The sequence below is a fragment of the Bubalus bubalis genome, chromosome 2 (genome assembly GCF_019923935.1).
Source record: "Bubalus bubalis isolate 160015118507 breed Murrah chromosome 2, NDDB_SH_1, whole genome shotgun sequence".
NCBI lineage: Eukaryota > Metazoa > Chordata > Mammalia > Artiodactyla > Bovidae > Bubalus > Bubalus bubalis.
In genome coordinates this window covers 76172233-76194623 of record NC_059158.1, presented here as the reverse complement: position 1 = coordinate 76194623, position 22391 = coordinate 76172233, and the positions used below count along the sequence as shown (strand labels likewise).

The following is a 22391-nucleotide window of genomic DNA, read 5'->3' as shown; positions in this document are numbered from 1 at the left end:
GTTCCAGAAGTGTTTGTAAATGGTCTTAGCTGCATTCGGCTCTACCTCTTCAAATCCGGTTTGCATGACTGATCTACCCTTGTTGGCTCTTTATATAGAGCTTTGAACCCCATCACTTACTGTAGACTTTCAGGATCAAGGCCTGGAATTTTTTTCCCCATTCTTTTCGCTGTTCAGATTACTGACATTTTTAACTTGAATGCCTCTGCTAAGTTAGAATTTTTTTTTCTAACTTACAAGTCTAACTACTCTTTCAGACTTGGTGTTTGGTCCAATTGCAGTAAGTGACATAAGTATTATAGCCACATATCTGATAAATTAAAACTTACACATCTTGGTTCATTCACTGTTGGCAATTTTTTTTTTCACACCTGACCTTGAAAAAGCTGTTGTATAAGAAACTTCGGGAGCTATGGGTGAGTTCAAGGTTAGTAAATTTCCTGCCTTCAGAACTGTCATCAAGTTAGTAATGATTCATTTCCCTTGGACCTGAAAATCCACATACATTAGCCAGGGAGCCTAGTGTTATGAGAAACAGGACATTAGGGATGGCAGGTCTCGGTTGGATGACATTGAGAAGTGGTGGTTTCATGCACGGAGGAGAAAACTAAAAGTAATTGGCAAACTTCTCTTCCTCCGCCTTCCTGTTGACATGACTCCACACCACCCTCCAGTTTCACAATCTCTTTCCTTTCCCTTGGCACAGTCTTGTGTTTCTATGATTCTCACATTTTTCTTCAAATAGTCTTCAGAGATTTTTAAATTTCCACATCTCTTTTACAATATATTTGTCATCAGAGTGCCGTTCTTGTCTTGAAGATACACAGACCAAATGTCTGTCTGTCTCTCCATTACTCCCTCCTTCCCTTTTCCCCAAAGAACTCAGGTTCTCTGGTATAATATCTGTTAACAAGTTTCGTGGAAACACCTTTGACCACTTTAAAAACTGGCCCCAGGTTTGGTTGCAATGTATTATTACATTTTTGGCTACAGAGCAAAAGCAGTTACCTTTATCATTGTTTAACTATGCTCCTATGGCTTAGATGACCCCTTTACTTCTAATGAGATGACACTTTTCAAAGGCCCCTTTGGCCTTTCTGTTCCACTCTGCTTTGTCCTACCGTCCCATGGCTAGAAATCACTTCTTGTGTCGTATCTGCTGGATTGCTGTACTGCTTCTGGCCAGAAGGTTAAGGAAAATCACGAAATATTTATTGAACTGTACCTTCTTATCTTAGTATCTATTCTAATTTGTTTTTTACTTAATATTTGTAGAACCACGCTTCTGATTCATGTTACCAGTAAATATGTAGCAGAGCATTAAATTGAAGGATGAATAATTAACAAATTTATGCATTTCAGAAAATACCCAGAGCCCTTTATTCATCTTACTAAAATAAATCTCTTCACATGGCTTTGAATTCATAGCCAAGAACAATTTCAAGCATAATGCTACATACAAGTTCCTAATAATGTTCTTGTATATTTTTATACTGTAATTATCTAATTATAGACATATCAGAGGCAAGTCTTCAAATGGCATTTCAAAGCAGATTTTTATTTTAAAAATTAAAATATCTGTGAATCTCTATTGTGAGAGTAATATATATGTGTGTGTATGTACACACACACACAGTTTTTTGACTCAACTGACATGAGTTTCAGCAAGCTCCGGGAGTTGGTAATGGACAGGGAAGCCTGGTGTGCTGCAGTCAATGGGGTTGCAAAGAGTTGGACACGACTGAGCGAGTGACTGAGCTGAGCTGAAAGTTTTTTGAGACTATAAAAACTCAACTATATGTTGTTACTGAGCAACTAACACTATAAGCCATTCAGCTTGACTTTTTATTACATATAATTCAGTATGGTTTTTATCTGTATATCAATACGTTAAAAGCAGGTTTGTCTGAATATCACAACCATGTTAATATTATAGATAGTAGAATAAATTTAGATTTTGTGACTAGAGAAAATGGCTATAGTAGATTAGAAGATAAAGCTATACCATGTGTTGTTGCTGTTTGGTTGCAAAGTCATGTCCAGCACTATGTGATCCCATGGACTGCAGCACGCCAGGCTCCTCTGTCCTCCACTGTCTCCTGGAGTTTGCTCAAGTTCATGTCCATTGAGTTGGTGATGCCATCCAATCATCTCATCATCTGCCGCCCCCTTCTCCTGTCCTCAGTCTTTCCGAGCACCCATATCTTTTTCTGAGTTGACTCTTCGCCTCAGGTGGCCAAAGTACTGGAGCTTCAGCATCAGTCCTTCCAGTGAATATTCAGGGTTGATTTCCTTTAGGAGTGATTGGCTTGATCTCCTTGCAGTCCAAGAGACTCTCCAGACAAGCTAGGAAAATATGTTCCATGTTAATTGAAGAAAAACATAATGAAGACAATCTGTAAATAAATTACCAAATTCAGTATAGCGTATGATTTGAGTTGGAAAAGAACATAAGAACAACACAAAGAACTATGTCCTTTATAACTCACCAGAAAGTTGTCTGGGAGACTATGCTGTGAAATTACTTGTAGATGAGACTCTTAAAACACAATGAAATCGTTCTATTTTTTCCTCCCTGAAAATGAAAATTATATATTTTTTTACCATAATAGAAGTAATTGTGGGAAAAAATTAAACTAAAGCCCCCAAAGAAGAAAATCACTTATAATTCCATTGAAATAGAATTATATTTCAATATAGACTTCTGTAATTTTTATGGAATTAGAATGTTATAAATGCTTCTCCATCTTTTTGCTACTTAACAATATTTTATGAACATCCCATGCCAATACATACAATTCTATGTAATATTTAATGGCAAAATAGTATTCTATTTTAGAATGTATATTAGTTTGCTTAAATAGCCCCTGTTTAGGTGGTAATCCAGTTTTAGCTGTTCTACACAGTGCTATGATGGATATTCTCATACATACTTTGCATGCTTTTCTCATAATTTTCTTAAGAGAAGCATTGTTGGGTCAAAGGGTACACGCATGTTTAATCAGGTTGCCAAACTGCCTGCCAGAGAGGAATTACAAATTTGTTGTTATCCAAGATAAGCTAAACCTCTTCCCCATTGTGTGCTGCATCATTAGTGTGCCTGCAGGAATTACACAAAACCACAGCATTGAAAGGCTTCACAGGGGTCTCCGTGGTAGAGCATCCGCCTGCCAACCCAGGAGTCAAAAGAGATGTCGGTTTGATCCCTGGGCTGGGAAGATCCCCTGGAGAAGGAAATGGTAACCCACTCCAGTATTCTTACCCAGAGAAGCCCATGGACAGGGAAGCTTGGCAAGCTACAGTCCATGGGGTTGCAAAAGAGTCAAACATGATTTAGTCACTAAACAACAGCATTGAAAATCTGTATCACAGTGGAGTTCTTTATATCTTAAAATTCCATGTATTAGAGGGATTAAGTCCAGCAGTGGGGGAAATGTTTATGTTTGTAACTTGGATTGCATGGTATTCATTTTGAAAAGCAGGGCTCATCAGCCACAGTTAAATGGTGACACAGCATGAATGGGTGTTTTGCTGTTTCTGGGACTTGCTCACAGGGCATAATCCTTTCTCTCCCTAGATGAGTGACCGAGGAGGTGGTGTTCCTCTGAGGAAAATCGACCGACTCTTTAACTACATGTACTCCACCGCACCCCGGCCTCGTGTCGAGACATCCCGAGCAGTGCCCCTGGTATGTGATCAAAAAGCCGTGAAGTGGGTTTGTGTGACTTGCCAAAAAAGAGGTTACCACATAAATCAGTTAAGCCATTGTGTGGGGTTCACAAACAGGGTGAAGGAAAGCTATTAGAGAAAAACAGCAACAACACCTTCCCCTAAATTTATAGTTTTTGAAATGCTTTTTTAAAAATGATGAGTTTTAGAGTTCTTATTGCCAAGCTTGATAGTGGTGTGTCATTAGTTTCCATGTGGTAAACCACATTTTGATAAACTGCTATTAATGTGAAGTCTAAATTACCAGCTGTACTAGTATCTGGTCAACACTGATTGAATCTCTAGTAATTTTTTTTTCCCCTCAAGTACTTGTAATTAGAAAGACTACATATTTGAGGCTCAGAAGTAATACTAGAGTTCTAATCAATTTAATCGCCTGTGGCTCAAATAACAGTTGTGTTGATGGCTTAAAAAAAAAAAAAATCAGTCACCTCTTTTCAGGTTAATAAGATTAGCTTTTGAATGGACTCAGTCCTGGTCCTCCAACCCCCAGAAAAGTGCTTTGCCAAATCTCTCACCCAAATCTCTTGTTGTTCGAGGCTTTGAAGGTTCTCTGGCGTATACCCTGGAGTTATTTTGTAACATGATGAAAAACAGTCGAAGATGGGTTTATTTTAAACTCTTTCCTAGGAAGTTGCTGAAAGGACTTCATTCAAACTGCACAGCACATTCTAGTTAAACAGCACAGATTCTGTAGCTATAGCTGCAATACGGTTCATGTCTTACCAAACCTTTTAAATGATTGCTCTAGTTGAGATGTGGGTAGGCATCCATGTGCCCGAGGACAGAAAAGGTCAAATAAACATGAGTATCTTCTTAGATTCCAATTTTACTGTAAGTGGAGAAAAGGGATATGCTCCTTTTGTAATAAACAAATTTTGTAGAATTTTTGTGGAGAGCAGCATAGCGTACTCATCCAGACTCTAAATTTAAACTGCTCCATTCTCAGCTCTACCACATCCTAGCTGTTCAGCCTTGGGAATATTATTGACCCTTCAGTACCACAATTTCCCCAGCCTTAAAGATTGAATTATTGTGAAGATTGAGTTAATATATGTAAACACATTTTTTAATAGTACCTGGCGCATAGTAAATGCTGTGTAAGAGTTGTTGTTTAGGATGCAAGATTTATGTGAATTTTTAAGAAAAACAGGAGGGTTGACATGACACAGGCTGCCCACACACCTACACAGCCTTCGCGAGGGTAAGCCTGTGGTTGAGCTTTCACAGGGCTATTATGACCCCTTTGTAAGGGGACCAGTAAGCAAGCACTGGGGCAGCCATCCGGTCATGCTGATTACTGAGAGCGGCTTCACGTGGGTGCCTTCAGGTGCGCATCTGCAGGGACGGAATGTCTTCATGCTGTAAGCCATTCAAAGAGGACTATGCACATTTCCCTCTTCCTCGTCAATTATCCAGTTTTGTTCTTTCCAAGTCTCTGACCAGCCAGCCCATTTGCCGCTGCCCATGGGCCACGTAGGTGTTCAGTTCGATTTCCACCCGCTGGTGGGATTTGCTTGCAGCCCTGTCTTCTGGGCTTGGTCCCGAGCGAGGCTGTAGTGACAGGGCAGTCGTGTCTGGCTGGTGGGGACACTGTGCAGACCCAGCAGTGGGCCAAGCCCGCGGTGTTAGTTAGCATTAGTTAAAGAGAGTTAGTTTCTTCTAACTACTTACAGGGAAGCCTGAGGGGTCCACAGGCGTGTGGCTGAGGGAGAGGCAGTGATGAAGTAGATTGGGTACTACGGGATCCTGAGCCACCTGCTCGTGCAGAAATGGAACCAGTTAATGTACCCGTCAGAGTCTCACTTGGAAAGAGACAGTTCACATTATGCTAATTCACGGAAGGCCTATCTATAAAGAGACAAATTACAGAAAGAGGGATGGGATGGCACAGGAGTCCGGGCCAGCAGCAGAGCCGTCACCGCCTGACTCAGGGAAGAGAGGTCAGCACAACCCGGAAGGGAGTGTGAGAGCAGCTGCTTACTCCCCAGGGCCTAGCCCGCCCAGGAGCAAGGGATGATGACCCTGAGTGGCTCCCTGCAGGCTCCTGCTGGGCTCCCCATCGGCTAGACACAGAAGCAGAGGCCACAGAAGCCTGCTCACGTCAACTCAGGCCAGCCTCCCAGGACAAGGGGAAATGTGGAGAATGGGTAGTTTATTTGGAGGGGCAAACAGAAACTCTGGTTTAAAAAGTCAAGTAAAAAATGGTGGCAGTAGGTAAGGCCAGAGCCTGGATTTGTTACTAGCACTGATTCCTGAATCACATACACTCTTCACTAAACTATTATATGAAATATCATTAAACACCTGAGTTGGTGATAAAAAAAAAAAATTTTTTTTTTTTTACACTTATCCAAATGTTCTGCTTCATATTAAAGAACTGATAGGATTTATCCACATAAAGGCTATTCCAGATACTGGGAACAGAATGAGCAAAGACACAGCTTCAGCTGGACTGGAAAGTGGGAGGCACACACCTGATCTTGTTGCATCTTGCGAGTTCTCTTTTAGAAGCTTCGATTTTTATCTCAAGGCAATGGGTTGGAGATGGTGAGGGTTGGTGGGTGTTGGGGTGCTTTGAAGATTTCTAAGTGGGGGAGATGACCTGTCAGTGAGTATTAAGAGAGTTGGCCTGTTAGGGATATCTCCAGGTTCAGGACTCAGGCTGAATATGGTATTCATGGTATGAAGTCGTGAGATGCATCTGTGAGGTTGCCACCAGGTCTTTCTACTCTTGCTCCTGAAAGAGAGAACATGTTTTAAATGATATCGCTGAAAGCAGTATAGGGATACTCTGGAGCAGGCCAGTAAAGAAGAGAGAAGCATCCTCTTTCTAGACCCCCAGAGGTTGTTTTACAGGAAAAAGGAATTTCAAATGACCAGAGGGAAGCCATCTAATTCAGTGCTCAGCTAGGCTGCAGCTTGATCACTCACTACTTAAGTATTAACAGATCTTTTAGATGCAGACTCTGATAGCCCTGGGATACTCTAGTAGCATTTATTTTAATTCGAGAAGTATTTCAGTGTGTGGCTTTCTGAATAAAATTTCATTTTTTCTCAAACAGGCTGGTTTTGGTTATGGATTGCCCATATCACGCCTTTATGCACAGTATTTCCAAGGAGATCTAAAGCTCTATTCCCTAGAGGGCTATGGCACAGATGCAGTCATTTACATTAAGGTAAAGACCATAGTCTTCTGGACTTAATGGTACTTCTGGGACTTTTTGATTGTAAGATACCAGTATTTAACTGTAATGAGACTTTCTTCTACCTCATGCTATTAAAATACAAACATCTGTGTTTTCTCTTTTTTTTTTTTTAACAAGGATCTCATCTGTTTTGACAAATGATCTCTTTGTGGGAAAGAAATGCTCTTACCCATAGTGATCAGGACTGTGATTGTTAGTAGAAGAAAAATTGGGTTAAAGTGGGCAGTCAAAAAGTTATGTTAAAATTAAATTTGTAGTTTAAGATACATGAATAGACGTTGATTGACCAGTCTTTGATATACTTGCTAAGGCCTTTCATTTGCATATGGGTCTTCAGATTGAAGTTTTAATTGTCTTTCTTACAGAAGCTTACAGTACATTGTTTTGGTTTCTTTAATCAAAGAAACAGCCAAGTGCATAATCATTACTGATTTTTATGCAGTTCTTACAGTTGTCTTCTCTTTTTTGACAGCAGTTTTTATATAACTTTCCTTCACGAGTCTTTATGAAACGTCATCTTAGTTTTCAGAGAACCTTCCCCCCACACCACCCCTACATTTTTGTATGCTTTGTTAAAAGCAATATTTAGATTAAATTACAGGGACAGATTTAAATATACTGACAAATTTAGGAACAATTACAGGTGACCCTTGGTAGGCATATAGCTCACCTGGTTGAAGCAGACTTACCTGGGATGTTCCATGTGTTTATCTGGCACATCAGTGTATATTACAGGGATAGAAGGCCCTCAGCCGCACCAGTGTGCTGGATTGGTTCAGCTGTAGGCTGGTGGAGGTACCTCTGTTTTTAGCGCCTCTAGTTACTCTTATTCTGGCCACTAGATGGCACCTATTTGATAGGAAATGCTGAAGACTACATTAGAAAAAGTAAATTTGTCTGAAAATGTTGTTCTTTGAAGATGAAAGTTTTCTTTCTTAACCATCTCAGTTGTGAGGAACTTAAAAATATTGCCTTCATGTTGCCCTTTTTATCATCAAATATAATGTTTTTATTTGTTTTGTTATAGATCAAGGGGTTATGGCAGTTCTGGCATAAAAAAAATATAAGTATAGGTGAAAGATTTTTAGCTCCATTTTGGAAAAAAATAGAATACAGGAGGTCTTACAGAATAATTAAAAATATTCTGTGTAATATTTTTATTATCTCCTCAGGTAAGAAAGGAGGATCTTGAGGCTGCGGGTGTATGGGGTTTGCCCGCAGCTGATTAGTTAATGTGACTGAACTTGGGAAAAGATCTTTGACCTATTACTCCTTAATTATGCATTTTATGAGAAACAATAGGATATGCCAGTGAATGATTTGTATTAGTTCAGTGTGTTACAATTTTTTAGCTTAAAATTACACTTTTCTTGTAGTGATGAAATATTTTAAAATCCTCTGAATCAAAGTGTTTGCTTTCTTTCCTAAATGAAACATTTGTACAACTGACATAAATTTGATATTTTTATTTACGAAACAACCCCCCCAACACACAGAATTAAATATTAAATTAAAATATCCTTCCTTACTATTATTGGAATTAAACTTCTAGTTTAATATTTTCTGCATCTTAGGGAATACCTTTTGCTTAAAGTTGAAATCTTAACAACATATTCTAATTTGAAGATAATGAGGAACATAGTTTATCTCAGTGATACACAGGAAGCCGAAATAGAACAGTGACTTAATGGCAATAATGTTGGAAACATGAAATTACAGTCTGCCCTCTATATCCCCAAGTTCTGCATCCATAGATCCAAGATTAATCAAAAATATTTGAAGAAAGAAAATACCAGAACGTTGGAAAAAGCAAAACTTGCTTTTCTTGCACATCAGTAACTATTTACATATTTATTGTATTTGTATAGCATTTACATTGTATTAGCTATTGTAGTTAATCTCGAGGTGATTGAAAGTCTGCAGGAGGATGTGTGTAGATGATATGCAGATGCTGCAGCGTTTTATATACGGGACTTGAGCATCGGCAGATTTTGGTATCCAGGGGGTTGGGAGTGATGCCAAGGGTCAGCTGTGCATGATGTGGAAAACACATATGCTATAACTAAAATTGGTGACTTTAATGGTAGGAAAAGACACAGGCTCAAGCCCAGATTTCATTAAGTGCTTTTACATTACATATATTAAGGTACCTGTGTGAATTTTTGTGCTTTTACACTTAACTGACTTTTTTAACTTCTGTTGAAGATGAACTTCTGTTGATCAGATTTTATAAGAATGTCTATGACACTGTGTAAAACTCAAAACCAGCAACTTCTAGGCTGGTTAGAGAATACTGCATGCAATAAACTCAACATGCACGCTAAGCAGTTGCCATAAGCTTTTAGTAAGTAACACGTTTCAGATGTGTGCTCTAGTTTAAAATGTATGTAGATAGTTTTATGATTGATAAAATACAAATCCAATATAGAGTATGGTTTAATTTGTAGTAAAACTTTTTGCCATTGTAGATTTTTCTCAAATAATGGATTCCCCAAAAAGTGCCTGACTTAGTTCCTGCTTTTCCTGCCAGGCTCTGTCAACAGAATCGATAGAAAGACTCCCGGTGTATAACAAAGCGGCCTGGAAGCATTACAACACCAACCACGAGGCTGACGACTGGTGTGTCCCCAGCAGAGAGCCAAAAGACATGACGACATTCCGCAGTGCCTAGACGCGCTGGGACCCCTGGGAAAATCCGGATGTGGCTTTTTATTAAATTTGGAAGGGGTGGTATCAGAACTACGTTATACCAAATACTTCATGCGTCGTGTTCGCAGTTAACTATTTGGATAGGTAGCATAGGTGGAAGATTAATTTCATTTACACTTGTTGAATCTCGTAAAGGACGAAATTGTACCTATTTTACACCTATATTTTCACAGTTAATTGAACATATTTTTAAGCAACAGTAGTTTTGGTCAACTTTCTTTACGATAGACTTCAGAAGCGTGAAAGTCTGCATTTCCACAGGAAGCTGTGTGGTTGTTTTTTAAAAAATACTTTTATGTCTGCTAGAAACAGTTCCTTAATACTGAGTAGCTGGTTAGCCATCCTTCTGTTTTAGAGGAGTTCTGCCAGATTTTATTTAGTAACAACAAATGCGATACGAATGGTCCTCAGACTGCGATTAAGGCAGCAAACAGGCACCCTGTAAGTGTACAGCCAGCCACCTTTCAGCACCTACATGCATTGTCTTCACTCTGAAGTTAATTCATCATTTTTTAATTTTATTGCAAAGGATTGTAATGACTAGTTTCCTACGGAGTTAAGCCAAGATCATGGGCAGCCTACTTTGAATGTGCTTATATGATTAATGCAGTGGGAAATTTTTGTACTAAAAACGACCAGCTGCTAAAATTCTAGATTGAATTTAAGAAATTGAGGGCAGAACATTGAGTCCTAGAAACTATACTAATGATTGTTGAGATTACCTGGGGGAGCTTTTGAGAAGGTTTTTCTGGGTCTTACTCTAGACACACAGAATCAGACTGTAGCTGTAGCCCAGAAATCTCAATTTTTACAACACTTCCTAGATGAGTCTGATGCCTTGCCTACTTGAAAAGCACACTTTTAAAGTGAGTAATGAAGATACCACATTTGCTAAAGCAACAGATCTTTAGGTTTTGGTTTTCATCTATGGAAAGGGTCAGACTTCTGGACTCTAAGAGACACAAAATGTTGCAATTAGAAGCATAATTAGAAGCAGGAGACAGGTTGACAACAGGAGGAGAATCACGGAACCAAAGGATTAAAACCATAAATGCACAAGTGTTGACGAAAAACATGTTATAAAACTTATCTATCTATACTTCCTCAGGATTTCTATACTTCCTCAGGAAAGAAAGTCACCTTGGGCTTATCACAAAAATCATTTGCATTCATATGGTAATTTGTAATATACAAATTTTTGGTATATCTGGTATATAATGATAACTCTGTCAGGCTTAAGAAATACCAAACAGGTGGTATCATCTTCGTTTTGAGACTCAGAGTATGGCTCAAAGCTGCCCCGATGGAGTCAGGTCTCAAGCAATATCTGCCAATCACTGTCAGCCACCTAGCCGAGGAGACCAGGATGCCGCGAGTCTTAAGTTGTTAGTCTTCCCTCATCTTTTAAGCTGACAGGGAAATACATTGAGAATAAATTTTAAAGTAAGATTTTAAATGTTTAGAGAACAGCTATAATACTTAAATGGGGAAATTTATCTGGAAAATACAAGTTGAGACACCTCATTCTCCAAAGGGTTATGTAAGCTTAATAATTCTACACAAATTTGTAAATGGGAAGGGACGTTAAAGGGCTGTTAGCCCTGGACCCTCAGGTAAGAAGGAAGATCTTGAGGCTGCGGGTGTATGGGGTTTGCCCGGGGCTGATTAGCTAATGTGACCTATTACTCCTTAATTATGCATTTTATGAGAAACAATAGGATATGCCAGTGGATATTAGTTCAATGTGTTACAATTTTTTAGCTTAAAATTACACTTTTCTTGTAGTGATGAAATATTTTAAAATCCTCTGAATCAAAGTGTTTGCTTTCTTTCCTAAATGAAACATTTGTACAACTGACATAAATTTGATATTTTTATTTACGAAACAACCCCCCCAACATACACAAAGTGAAAATTTCTCTCTTTAAGAGGTAAAAAGTGGTGTTTTCAAAGGAGAAGTGAAATCTTTTCCTTTTTAGCTTCTTTTAAAGGTATAACGGTTTTTTACTTTGTTACTGTGGTTAAGGGACAGAAAATTACATACAAAAGTATTTGGGGAGGGGGGTACTTTCTCCTAGTTGGTTTTAAATTACTGTGCTAGTTTTTTAGAGTCTTACACTCTCTTTCCCACCAGCATTTAATATGATGCTATGTAGATTTTTAAAATATACCAAAGGGTAAGAAGTGATACTAAGTGATTTTTGTAACCTGGGCATTTAATGAGTGTGCAAACATTTTTTAGGAAGAATCACAAAAAAATATTCTGCCCTATAATTAAAATATTAGCTGGCTTTAGATGTCTTCATAGTTAATCACTTTCTTGCACTGTGAAGTTTTTACATGAAGATGTTGAAGTGGCAGTCTACCCTATTTTTTTTAATAAAATGTTTTGTGTATGGTAATAAATTGAAAACATGGAGCAACTCTTATCCTGAAAATAAAGTGACCCAATTTAGGTTTTTAAAAATATAATTGTTTTAAAAATAAAGGTCTCTCCTCATCAAGAGTCAGCATTTTGTAAATATACAAGAAGTCGCAGGTAGGTGTCTCATACTGCCCCTCACTACGCTTGGTAGAGAAAGTGTTTTGAACTGAGATTTCCAAATTCTGATGGCAAGAGCAAGTGGTAGAGTTTGTATGGTTTGAGTTATGCTAGATTTCCATTATCCACACATCTGCAGATGACTAACTTACTACATAAACGAACATCTTCTGCCATGTGATTTTTTAAGAGGTTATGTGAGTGTACACTTTGAATAAGTTTTCACAGCATAAGTATACAGGAAAAGGCTTAATTTAACCAGCATTGCCCTCTGTTTGTACCAGCTGTATGTGAGTCAAAATTAAACTCCTTTAATCCAAGATAGGTCCCTGTCCCGTTCCTGATTGATGGGATGAGACCATCAATCTTCCCTTCATTGTTGAAACCAACAAGTTCCATAATAGAACTGTGTAAGTAAAGACCAGGGAGAAGACTTCTAGTGTTATGGGCCCTTTGTGGCCTTGTGAGCACCCAATTGGAGAGGAAGCCAAAAAACAAGTCAACCAACTTCAACTTGTACCTTCAATTACTGTGCCGTAACTGTGAAGTTCTAACAGATGAGTAATGAGAGTTGTGTTAGGCTGGTTTGCCCACAGCTTTTCTTGAAGAAACTTTTTTTTTCAGCATACTGTATGTGATTAATTTCTGGCCCCCAAGTGAATTTTCTTATAGCTAAACCCAGTGCACTTGAAAAAATGTGGTGTGAAGAACTTTATATATATCAGAAAAGAACACACCACTGGTTTGGTTGGTCCTGGCATTCTTAAACTACTGCACCTTTTGTTCTACTTTTTTGTTGTTGTTCTACATTTGGAGAGAATTAGGCATATCATACCACACACGCTGCACATTCCTTCAGCAGTCATTAACCATAGGCTTCTAACAGGAAGAGACAAGAATGCCAGTTTTTGAAAATTGTGTAACATGAGATTTAGTCTGTATTCATATATGCATGTGCTTGTCAAATAGTAAATAATATATTATCATCATTATTATTACTATTAACACTTTTCCTCACTGGTGCCAATATTATAATTAGTCCAACTATATTACGTTCAGAACAGAAGTTCCATTTTAGTGGAGTTTGGAATGTGTTTCTAAGTCCTTTCATCCTGGGGCAAGATTGCCAGTTTTTGCTGCAAAACTTGTCTTGGAAAAGCTGTTATTTATACTGAGGAATAGTGGCAGCTATGTTTTACTTTGTTAGGAGATTTTTAAGCAAAACTATACAATTATACAATGTTCATCGCAGTAAGGTCAACCAGAGAACTTCCATCTGAATGTCACATTCACTCAGTTAATCTTCTGCACGTCTGTGAGTCAGCACAAATCAAGACAGTGTGCGGCAGTTCTCACAGAACATTGTCAGCACTTCTAAACTATGAAATTCCTATACCACAGAAAGTTTCAGGCCAGTATCACCGATGAACATAGACACAAAAAGAATCAAAATACTAGCCAATAAAAGCCAACAATGTGTTCAAAGGGTCATACACCATGATCACGTGGGCTTTATCCCAAGGGGGCAGGAATTCTTCAATACCCACAAATGAATCAGTATGATACACCACATCAACAAACTAGAAGAATTAAAACCATATGATCATCTCAGTAGATGCAGGAAAATTTCCCAAAATTCAACACCCATCTCTGATAAAACTCCAGAACATGGACATAGAGGGAACATACGTCAACATGATTAAGACCATATATGACAAACCCACAGCTAACATCATTCTCGGTGGTGCGAAGCTAAAAGCATATCCTCTGAGATCAGGAACAAGGCAAGAAGGTCTGCTGTTGCCACTTTTATTCAACATAGTTTTGGAAGTCCTAGCCACAGAAATTAGGAAAAGAAAGAAAGGGACTCCAAAGTGGAAAAGAAGTAAAACTCAATTTTCATAGATGACGTGATGGTATACATAGAAAATTCTAAAGATGCTACCAGGAAGCTATTAGAGCTCATCAATGAATCTGTTTGATAAAGCCAACTCTCTAGCTGTGGAGTGGCAAATTAAATTCTGGAGAAAAAGTTCCCTTTCATCTCAAAAGGGACCCTCAGTGACCAACAAAATAACCAGTAGGAACAATCATTAGATTGGTGATGGTTCATTTTCTGTGGTGCACAGCTGACTTTGATTATTGTTACTGGGTCCCAGTATGTCTTCACAAGGACTTAGTTAACCAATGGGAAGGTAGAGCTAAGTCCTTGTAAGCAATGCCTGTCAAACTTTAATGAATCACCTGGAAATCTTGGTAAAACAGATTCTCATTCAGCAGGTCTGCAATGAAGTCTGAGATTCTACATTTCCGACAAGCTTCTAGGTGATACTGATGCTGCTGATCCATAGACCACACTTTGAATAGCAAGAGTTTTAAAGCCTGTGGGATAAACTGCTCAGCATCGAAAGGACCAACTGGAGAGGTTAAACTGGTTAAGTATGAGTAGGGAGTCAGATATAGGTAGTAATTTGATTCTTAGAGTGTTAAGGCGTAGGAGTGACCCATTCTTGATATCTGGAGTACTTAGTGGGGTATACCCATGAGCTTGAAGTCCTATTTCTATTTGTTAACTTATTTTTGGTGAAATCTCAGTTTTAAGGATCTTACCCAGTGGAACATGTAAGTAATAAAAGTCCCAGTTAATGCAAGAAGTGATACGTGTGTGTAATGTTTATCTTCATATCCACTTCATAGGAGGATCATGGGAGATAACAGCAAATAAAAGCAGCTCCCCTAACATCCCATTATCTTCTGGTGGTGGGAAGCATGGACCCAGTCCTGGAAGCTGTGGCACTTTTCAGCAATGATGGGGCAAAGAGAACTTGGGATGGCCCCTTAAGCAAGGTTCACGGGATACTTTCTCTGGTGATCCTAGATGGTGAACCAGTCTCCAGGATGTGTGTCCTGGAATAACACATCAAAGTCAGCTAGTAATAACCTCATATCAGTGACTGGAGCACTTCGTTAGTGTTTTGCAATAATGCAGCAGATGATTGCAATGATTTAGCATAATACATGACTATCCTGTAAATAGGTAACTGCTAAGGGTATAGTAAAGGAAATTTTGTTTATAATTTGGTTGGAAAACTGATGCCCTTGTCACTATTAATGGAAAAAGATACTAAAATCAATATCTGGGAAATTCCTACTGAGATTTTGGTTGTGATAAATTTGTAGATCAATATGGGGAAATTTTATATCTTAACACTTTCAGTCTATGAACATAATATATCTCAATTTATTTAGATTGATTTTGGTTCCTTTCAGTGTTTCGTAGTTTTCAGCATACAGATTCTGAACATATTAGAATTAAACATAAGTATTTGATTTTTGGAGCTATTATCAGTTCATTTCAGTCACTCAGTCGTGTCCGACTCTTTGTGACCCCATGAATTGCAGCACACCAGGCCTCCCTGTCTATCACCAACTCCTGGAGTCTACTCAAACTCGTGTCCACCGAGTCGGTGATGCCATCCAGCCATCTCATCCTCTGTTGTCCCCTTCTCCTCCTGCCTCCAATCCCTCCCAGCATCAGAGTCTTTTCCAATGAGTCAACTCTTCGCATGAGGTGGCCAAAGTATTGGAATTTCAGCTTTAGCATCAGTCCTTCCAATGAACACCCAGGGCTGATTTCCTTTAGAATGGACTGGTTGGATCTCCTTGCTGTCCAAGGGACTCTGAAGAGTCTTCTCCAACACCACAGTTCAAAAGCATCAATTCTTCGGTGCTCAGCTTTCTTCACAGTCCAACTCTCACGTCCATACATGACCACTGGGAAAACCATAGCCTTGACTAGACAGACATTTGTTGGCAAAGTAATGTCTCTGCTTTTGAATATGCTATCTAGGTTGGTCATAACTTTCCTTCCAAGGAGTAAGCGTCTTTTAATTTCATGGCTGCAATCACCATCTGCAGTGATTTTGGATCCCCCCAAAATAAAGTCTGACACTGTTTCCACTGTTTCCCCATCTATTTCCCATGAAGTGGTGGGACCAGATGCCATGATCTTAGTTTTCTGAATGTTGAGCCTTAAGCCAACTTTTTCATTCTCCTCTTTCATCAAGAGGCTCTTCAGTTCCTCTTCACTTTCTGCCATAAGAGTAGTGTCATCTGCATATCTGAGGTTATTGATACTTCTCCTGGCAATCTTGATTTCCAGCTTGTGCTTCTTCCAGCCCAGCATTTCTCATGATGTACTCTGCATAGAAGTTAAATAAGCAGGTGACAATATACAGCCTTGACGTACTCCTTTTCCTATTTGGAACCAGTCTGTTTTTCCATGTCCAATTCTAACTGTTGCTTCCTGACCTGCATATAGGTTTCTCAAGAGGCAGGTCAGGTGGTCTGGTATTCCCATCTCTAAATATCCTTTAAAAATCTTTTTTTTCCAGTTGTTCATTGCTCATACATTTCACCCGCCAAATCTCAAGTATGTCCCCTCAAAACAAATCGTGGCTTCTGGGGTTTTACTGAGGACTAGACATAGCAGAATAAGATAGTTCCATCTGTGTTGACTTGGTCCTTGATGTGGTTCATAATTGAGTAAATGTCCAATCTAATGTTGGGCTGCCATGAACTTGACCATGCCTTTCTTTCTGGCACTCTCCACCTAGACTACCAGTTGTTTACTTCACTTGGGAGGAATCAACAGTATCATTTTGCTGTCTCACCCCAGGGCTGTTTGAATTTTCTTGTCTTGTGCCACAATTTGGTGTGATCAGACTACTTTTCTAGTTCTGCTTTAACTGAGAATCTGGAGGTTTATCTTGATTATGTCCTCATCCAAACATCATTTGGGGCACTCATCTCTGATACCCTCTGCCACTCATCTCCAAAATGACAGACAGGAGATGACACTATTAAGCAATTATAAGAGGTTCAAGATCAGCCCAGACCCTCTGAGCCAGATTATACTCTGTGTGAGCATAAAATTCTGTTATTATAGATATAAAACCACTTAGGGGAGGAAGCATCAAGATGGTGCAATGGGAAGACCTAGAGCTCACCTACCCCCATAAACCCATCAAAGATACACCTCCATGTAGAACAATTCTCTCATAAAACCAATTGAAAACCGGCAAAAGACCACTTACACAACCAAAGCTGAAAAAAGTTATTCATGTAACTGGATAGGACCAAAAAATAAAAGGCATCAGGTTGGGATCCGCACCCCTGGAAGGGATCTGTGAGGCAGGGAAGGTCCACATGGGCAGGCTCTCGCCCTGGGGAGCCCCCTTGCCTGCTGGGAGGTCCGTGAGTCAGAGAAGCTGGAGTGGCCCGGACTCTGCTTGCAAGGCATGTGTACATGTTGCCTTGCTGGCAATCAGAGTGGAGAGAGACCAGTGCTGACAGCTGCCACCTCACCACCCTTCTCAGTCCCAAAGGCGTGTGGAGCAGGGCAGCTAGAATGTAGAGCAGGTAGACATTATCCTCCAGCATAGACGCCCTGGGATAGGACTCTGTCTAGTTGTGTGGAGACGGCCTAGAGGGCCTGGGGTGGGGTTCAGGCTGAACCTCAGAGCCCCATGTCAGCACAGGCAGAGGGGGACAGGTCCAGCTTAGGAGCCCACTGTCAGCGCACGTGGTGGGGGATTTTGTCAGCCCACACACAGGGCAGTGCCATGCATGTCTTGGGGCAGACAGTCCCTGGAGAGGAATACATAGTGGTTTGTTTCCCAGTGGGAACTCTCCAGGGCCACCCACCCCACACTGTAACTTGAAGCCAGATCTGGGGTGGACAGGTCTTGGGAGAGGCCTGTGTGCAGGCAGCTTAAGTCCCAAGTGGTAGCACAATCACCTCCATTCCTGCAGCCACAGCAGCCGGGCCCTAGCACCAGCCCCCTCCACACCATAGCTGACAGGTTTTCAGCTTTTCTCTGTTGAGTATCATGTTGGCTATGTGTCTGAGGCCATATGACACCAAAGGAAACCATCAACAAAAAGACAACCTATGTAATGGGAAAGAATACTTGCAAATGATGCAACCAACAAGTGGTTAATATCCAAATAGCTCAAATGATTCAATATCAAAAAACCCAACCTATTCACAAAATGAGCAGAAGACCCAAACAGCCATTTCTCCAAAGAAGACATACAGATAGCCAACAGGCACGTGAAAAGACACTTGACATCACAAATTATTAGCAAAATGGAAGTCGAATCCACAATGATGCATCACATAACACTGACCTGAATGGCTATCAAAAAATCTACAAATAATTAGATGCTGGAGAGGGTACGTGGAAAAGGAGCCCTTGTACATTGTTGGTTGGAATGTAAATCAGTGCAGCCATTGTGGAAAACAGCATGGAGGTTCCTTCAAAAACTAAAAATAGAGCTACCATATTATCTAGCAATCCCAATCCCAGGCACACATCCAGAGAAAACTCTAATTCTCTAGTTTGAAAAGATACATGCACCCCAATGTTCATAGCAGCACTATTTACAATATCCAAGATATGAAAAAAACCCAAGTACCCTTCGACAGATGATTGGTTTAAGATGTGGTATACATGCAATGGAATATCACTCAGCCATAAGAAAGAATGAAGTAATGCTATTTGCTGCAACATGAATGGACCTAGACATTATCATACTAAGGGAAGAAAGTCAGAGAAAAACAAATATTATAACACATGTAGAATATAAAAATAATACTTTTTAATTTTTAAAATTATTTTAATTAAAGGCTAATTGCTTTACAATATTGTGGTAATTTTTGCCATACATCAACATGAATCTGATGAATCTATATACAAAACCCAAAGAAACTAGGAACTAAACTTACAGTTACTGAAGGGCTAAGGGAAGTATGGATAAATTTTGAGTATGAGATTAACAGATATGATCTACTATGCATAAAATAGATAAGCAACAAGGATTTACTGTATAGCACAGGGAACTCTATTCAATATCTTGTAATAACCTATAATGGAAAATAATCTGAAAATATACATAACAAATTACTTTGTTGTATGCCTAAAACTAATATTTTCAATCAGCTATATTTTCATTAAAAATACATAAAACATTTAATTTTGTGAATATCTTCATGGGTGGCATCTCTGGTGCCCCCTCTAAGATAGGTCAATGGCTAAGTATACTTCCTGGGAAGTGATGCCGGGAAGAAGAACGTAGGCCAATTTAACAAGTGATGGAGTATATACTCCAAATAATATTGACGTAGTATAATGACCCCCCAAAGAAATGGTGTTGTTGTGAAACCAAACTTTTGCTTGGTCTTCTGATAAAATGTGCCAAGGTCTCCTCTCTCTTAGGCTTAAAATCCATGACATCCACATGGCAAGGAGGATGTAGTAAGTCATACAGTTATACCATCTCTTGAATGGCCTTCTATAGTTTACTAAATCTCCATATTATGAGTCGTGCTTCCTCAAGTCCACTTTGCTGCTAGAAGACAGACCTGTGTGTTAGCAATTAGAAAACCTGCACTAAGAAACGTGAAGAAACAAGTTCTACACGATGTCCCATATGCTGCTGTGAATCATGGCAAGTGTGTCTGCCTTTCAGAGGGCATCATGGTTGCAAGGAGCATGTTTGTGAAATGGCATTGGTGTTCATGTGACAGGAAAGTCAATTTCCTAGATTTTAGTGCTCAGAGGTGGCAGAACACGGTGGTGATTTTTCCCTCTTTCCCTTTATTGCTGTCATTTTTACTTTTTTTTCTTGAGATGAAAGTCATGTAACCTAAAACTAACCATTTTAAAGTAATTCAGTGGCATCCAGTACAGCTGTACAAACTCACTTCTCTCTAGTTCCAAAACATTTTCATCACCCTTAAGGAAGCCTTGCACTATTAAGCAGTGGTGGTTTCTTTCTCATGTCAGTTTTGTAGTAAGATTTGGGAAATTATTCCTGGGAGCTTATCCTAGAGTCATTTTCAGCAGTGGTAAATCACATAAGATTGAAAGTATACAAGGGTAATCCTATAGAACAGTTTGTGTCTAGTTTTGTTTGTTTTATCCCCCAGAGGAACGTTTTAAACCAGCCAAAGACTAAACCAATATGCTTACATTTTGGATCCAATTTAAATTCAAAATCCAACATAGTGCATTTTTTTTTTTAATTTTGTGTGTTTGGAAATACAATCAAACAATTGTGAAAGTGTAATTGTGAAGAAAGCTAAGCGCTGAAGAATTGATGCTTTTGAACTGTGGTGTTGGAGAAGACTCTTGAGAGTCCCTTGGACTGCAAGGAGATCCAACCAGTCCATTCTAGAGGAGATCAGTCCTGGGTGTTCTTTGGAGGGAATGATGCTGAAGCTGAAACTCCAGTACTTTGGCCACCTCATGCGAAGAGTTGACTCATTGGAAAAGACCCTGATGCTGGGAGGGATGGGGGGCAGGAGGAGAAGGGGACGACAGAGGATGAGATGGCTGGATGGCATCACCGATTGATGGACATGAGTTTGAATAAAGTCTGGGAGTTGGTGATGGACAGGGAGGCCTGGCGTGCTGCAATACATGGGGTCGCAAAGAGTCGGACACAACTGAGCGACTGAACTGAACTGAATTGGGTAAGTTATGTTTATAGATCTTTCTCAAATCCCTGCTGTTCATACTTTTCTCCAAGATGTAGTTTGACCCAGTCAAGAATGATGGCTTCAACACACCCCTGGTTATCTTGGCATTCCTGGGTTTGCCTCAAACAAACATGAGATGCAGAGTTAGCCTGAGGCAAGCCAGCTCTCACTGCGTTGGCAGTGCCATCACTGTGGCCAGTCTGCCCCACGGTACCAGGCTCTGTGTTCTTTCTGACTACTGGAATGAAGAGAAGTGCTCTTCCCCAGCAGCCAAGTGACGGTGAACCTAGGAGTATGGCACTTGGAATGAGGTTGGCCACACTCCAAGTAGAGGCTGATCCCACGTCTAGCCATAGCAGGGCCAGCCCTAAACGAGCAGGTTGGGCAGCAGTCAACTTTAAGGACCTTGCAGGCAACAGGTGAGGGATGGGGAGCAGAAAGAAGGGGATCTCCCAGAAAGAGAATAAGAATTGGCAACTGACATTTGGAATCTGCAACTTTCAGTTCAGGACAGCTTCCTCTCCAGTATGTTTCTTGGGCAATTATCTAGAAAAAATTACTTTTGAAGGGAGCTATGCTCAGTGGTAGACCATAGTTGTCCAAGTCCTATGGATGGTATGTAGTTTTCATAGTGTAAAGCAAAAATCTCAGTAATTATCTAAGAATTACTAATAGTAGCCTAGCTAATACTTGACTCACCTGAGGGTAAGATGCCTAATGCAAAAAGGTCAATTAAAAAACTCTATAATACTTAATTGCATGTTTATGAGTCACTGTATTTTTAGTCTGTCCATGTGAAACCAAATCCATATGTTTATCAAAGGCTGTTTTACCACCTCCAAACTTGTTTTTTTATTTATTTTGAATTTGTTTCTTTGCTTGTTCCATTTCCTTCTGTTTGATTAAAGTCATTGGTATTCTTTCATATTATATAATTCATCTGTATGTGAGGCACCTAGGCCTTTTGGGAAAAAATAAGAAGCTATTTGAATATGAAAGTGAAAGTGTTAATCGTGTTGGACTCTTTGTGACCCCATGGGTTGTAGCTTGCCAGGCTCCTCTGTCCATGGAATCCTCCAGGCAAGAATACTCGAGTGGGTTACCATTTCCTTCGCCAGGAGATTTTCCCAATCCAGGGATCAAACCTGTGTCTCCCACATATGTCGGCAGATTTTTTACTGTCTGAGCCACCAGGGAAGCCAGGTGAATATGATTTGCTGTTTAATGAACATGTATTTTTTGAGTGTCTGCTGTAGAGCAGGCTTAATTAAAGGCACTAGGCCTAAAAAGACAAGAAAAGCACCCTCCTCAGACTTTCCTTGGAGAAGGCAATGGCACCCCACTCCAGCACTCTTGCCTGGAAAATCCCATGGACGGAGGAGCCTGGTAGGCTGCAGTCCATGGGGTCGCTGCGGGTCGGACACGACTGAGTGACTTCACTTTTACTTTTCACTTTCATGCATTGGAGAAGCAAATGGCAACCCACTCCACTGTTCTTGCCTGGAGAATCCCAGGGACGGCGAAGCCTGGTGGGCTGCCGTCTATGGGGTCACACAGAGTCGGACACGACTGAAGTGACTTAGCAGCAGGCTTTCCTAGGTCATGGAATTATATTTCTCTTTCCCAGTATCATTGAATTGCCACTCAGTTGATTTGG

The 22391-nt window shown here is 39.9% G+C and overlaps 1 protein-coding gene and 1 long non-coding RNA gene across 4 annotated transcripts in view; one reads left to right on the top strand and one right to left on the bottom strand.

The window, feature by feature from the left end:
- Nucleotides 1–12153, top strand: part of PDK1 (pyruvate dehydrogenase kinase 1) — a 50154-nt gene extending 38001 nt beyond the window's left edge. For both annotated transcript variants that reach the window (XM_044933762.2, XM_006070261.4), the window contains 3 exons: nt 3578–3688; nt 6795–6908; nt 9469–12153. In XM_044933762.2, coding sequence (XP_044789697.2) covers nt 3578–3688; nt 6795–6908; nt 9469–9609 — 366 coding nt within the window. In that variant the 3' untranslated portion in view covers nt 9610–12153. The remainder of the gene's footprint in view (nt 1–3577; nt 3689–6794; nt 6909–9468) is intronic.
- On the bottom strand, nt 2265–6341 carry LOC123330974. Of its 2 annotated transcripts, none has more exons than XR_006547344.1 (4): nt 6207–6341; nt 5404–5487; nt 2490–2575; nt 2265–2396 (listed from the first exon to the last, which is right to left on the bottom strand). It is a non-coding gene; the product is annotated as an uncharacterized LOC123330974 (long non-coding RNA). The 2 variants fall into 2 exon arrangements; XR_006547343.1 differs by having other exon boundaries at nt 2297–2346.
- Nucleotides 12154–22391: the final 10238 nt, after the last annotated feature.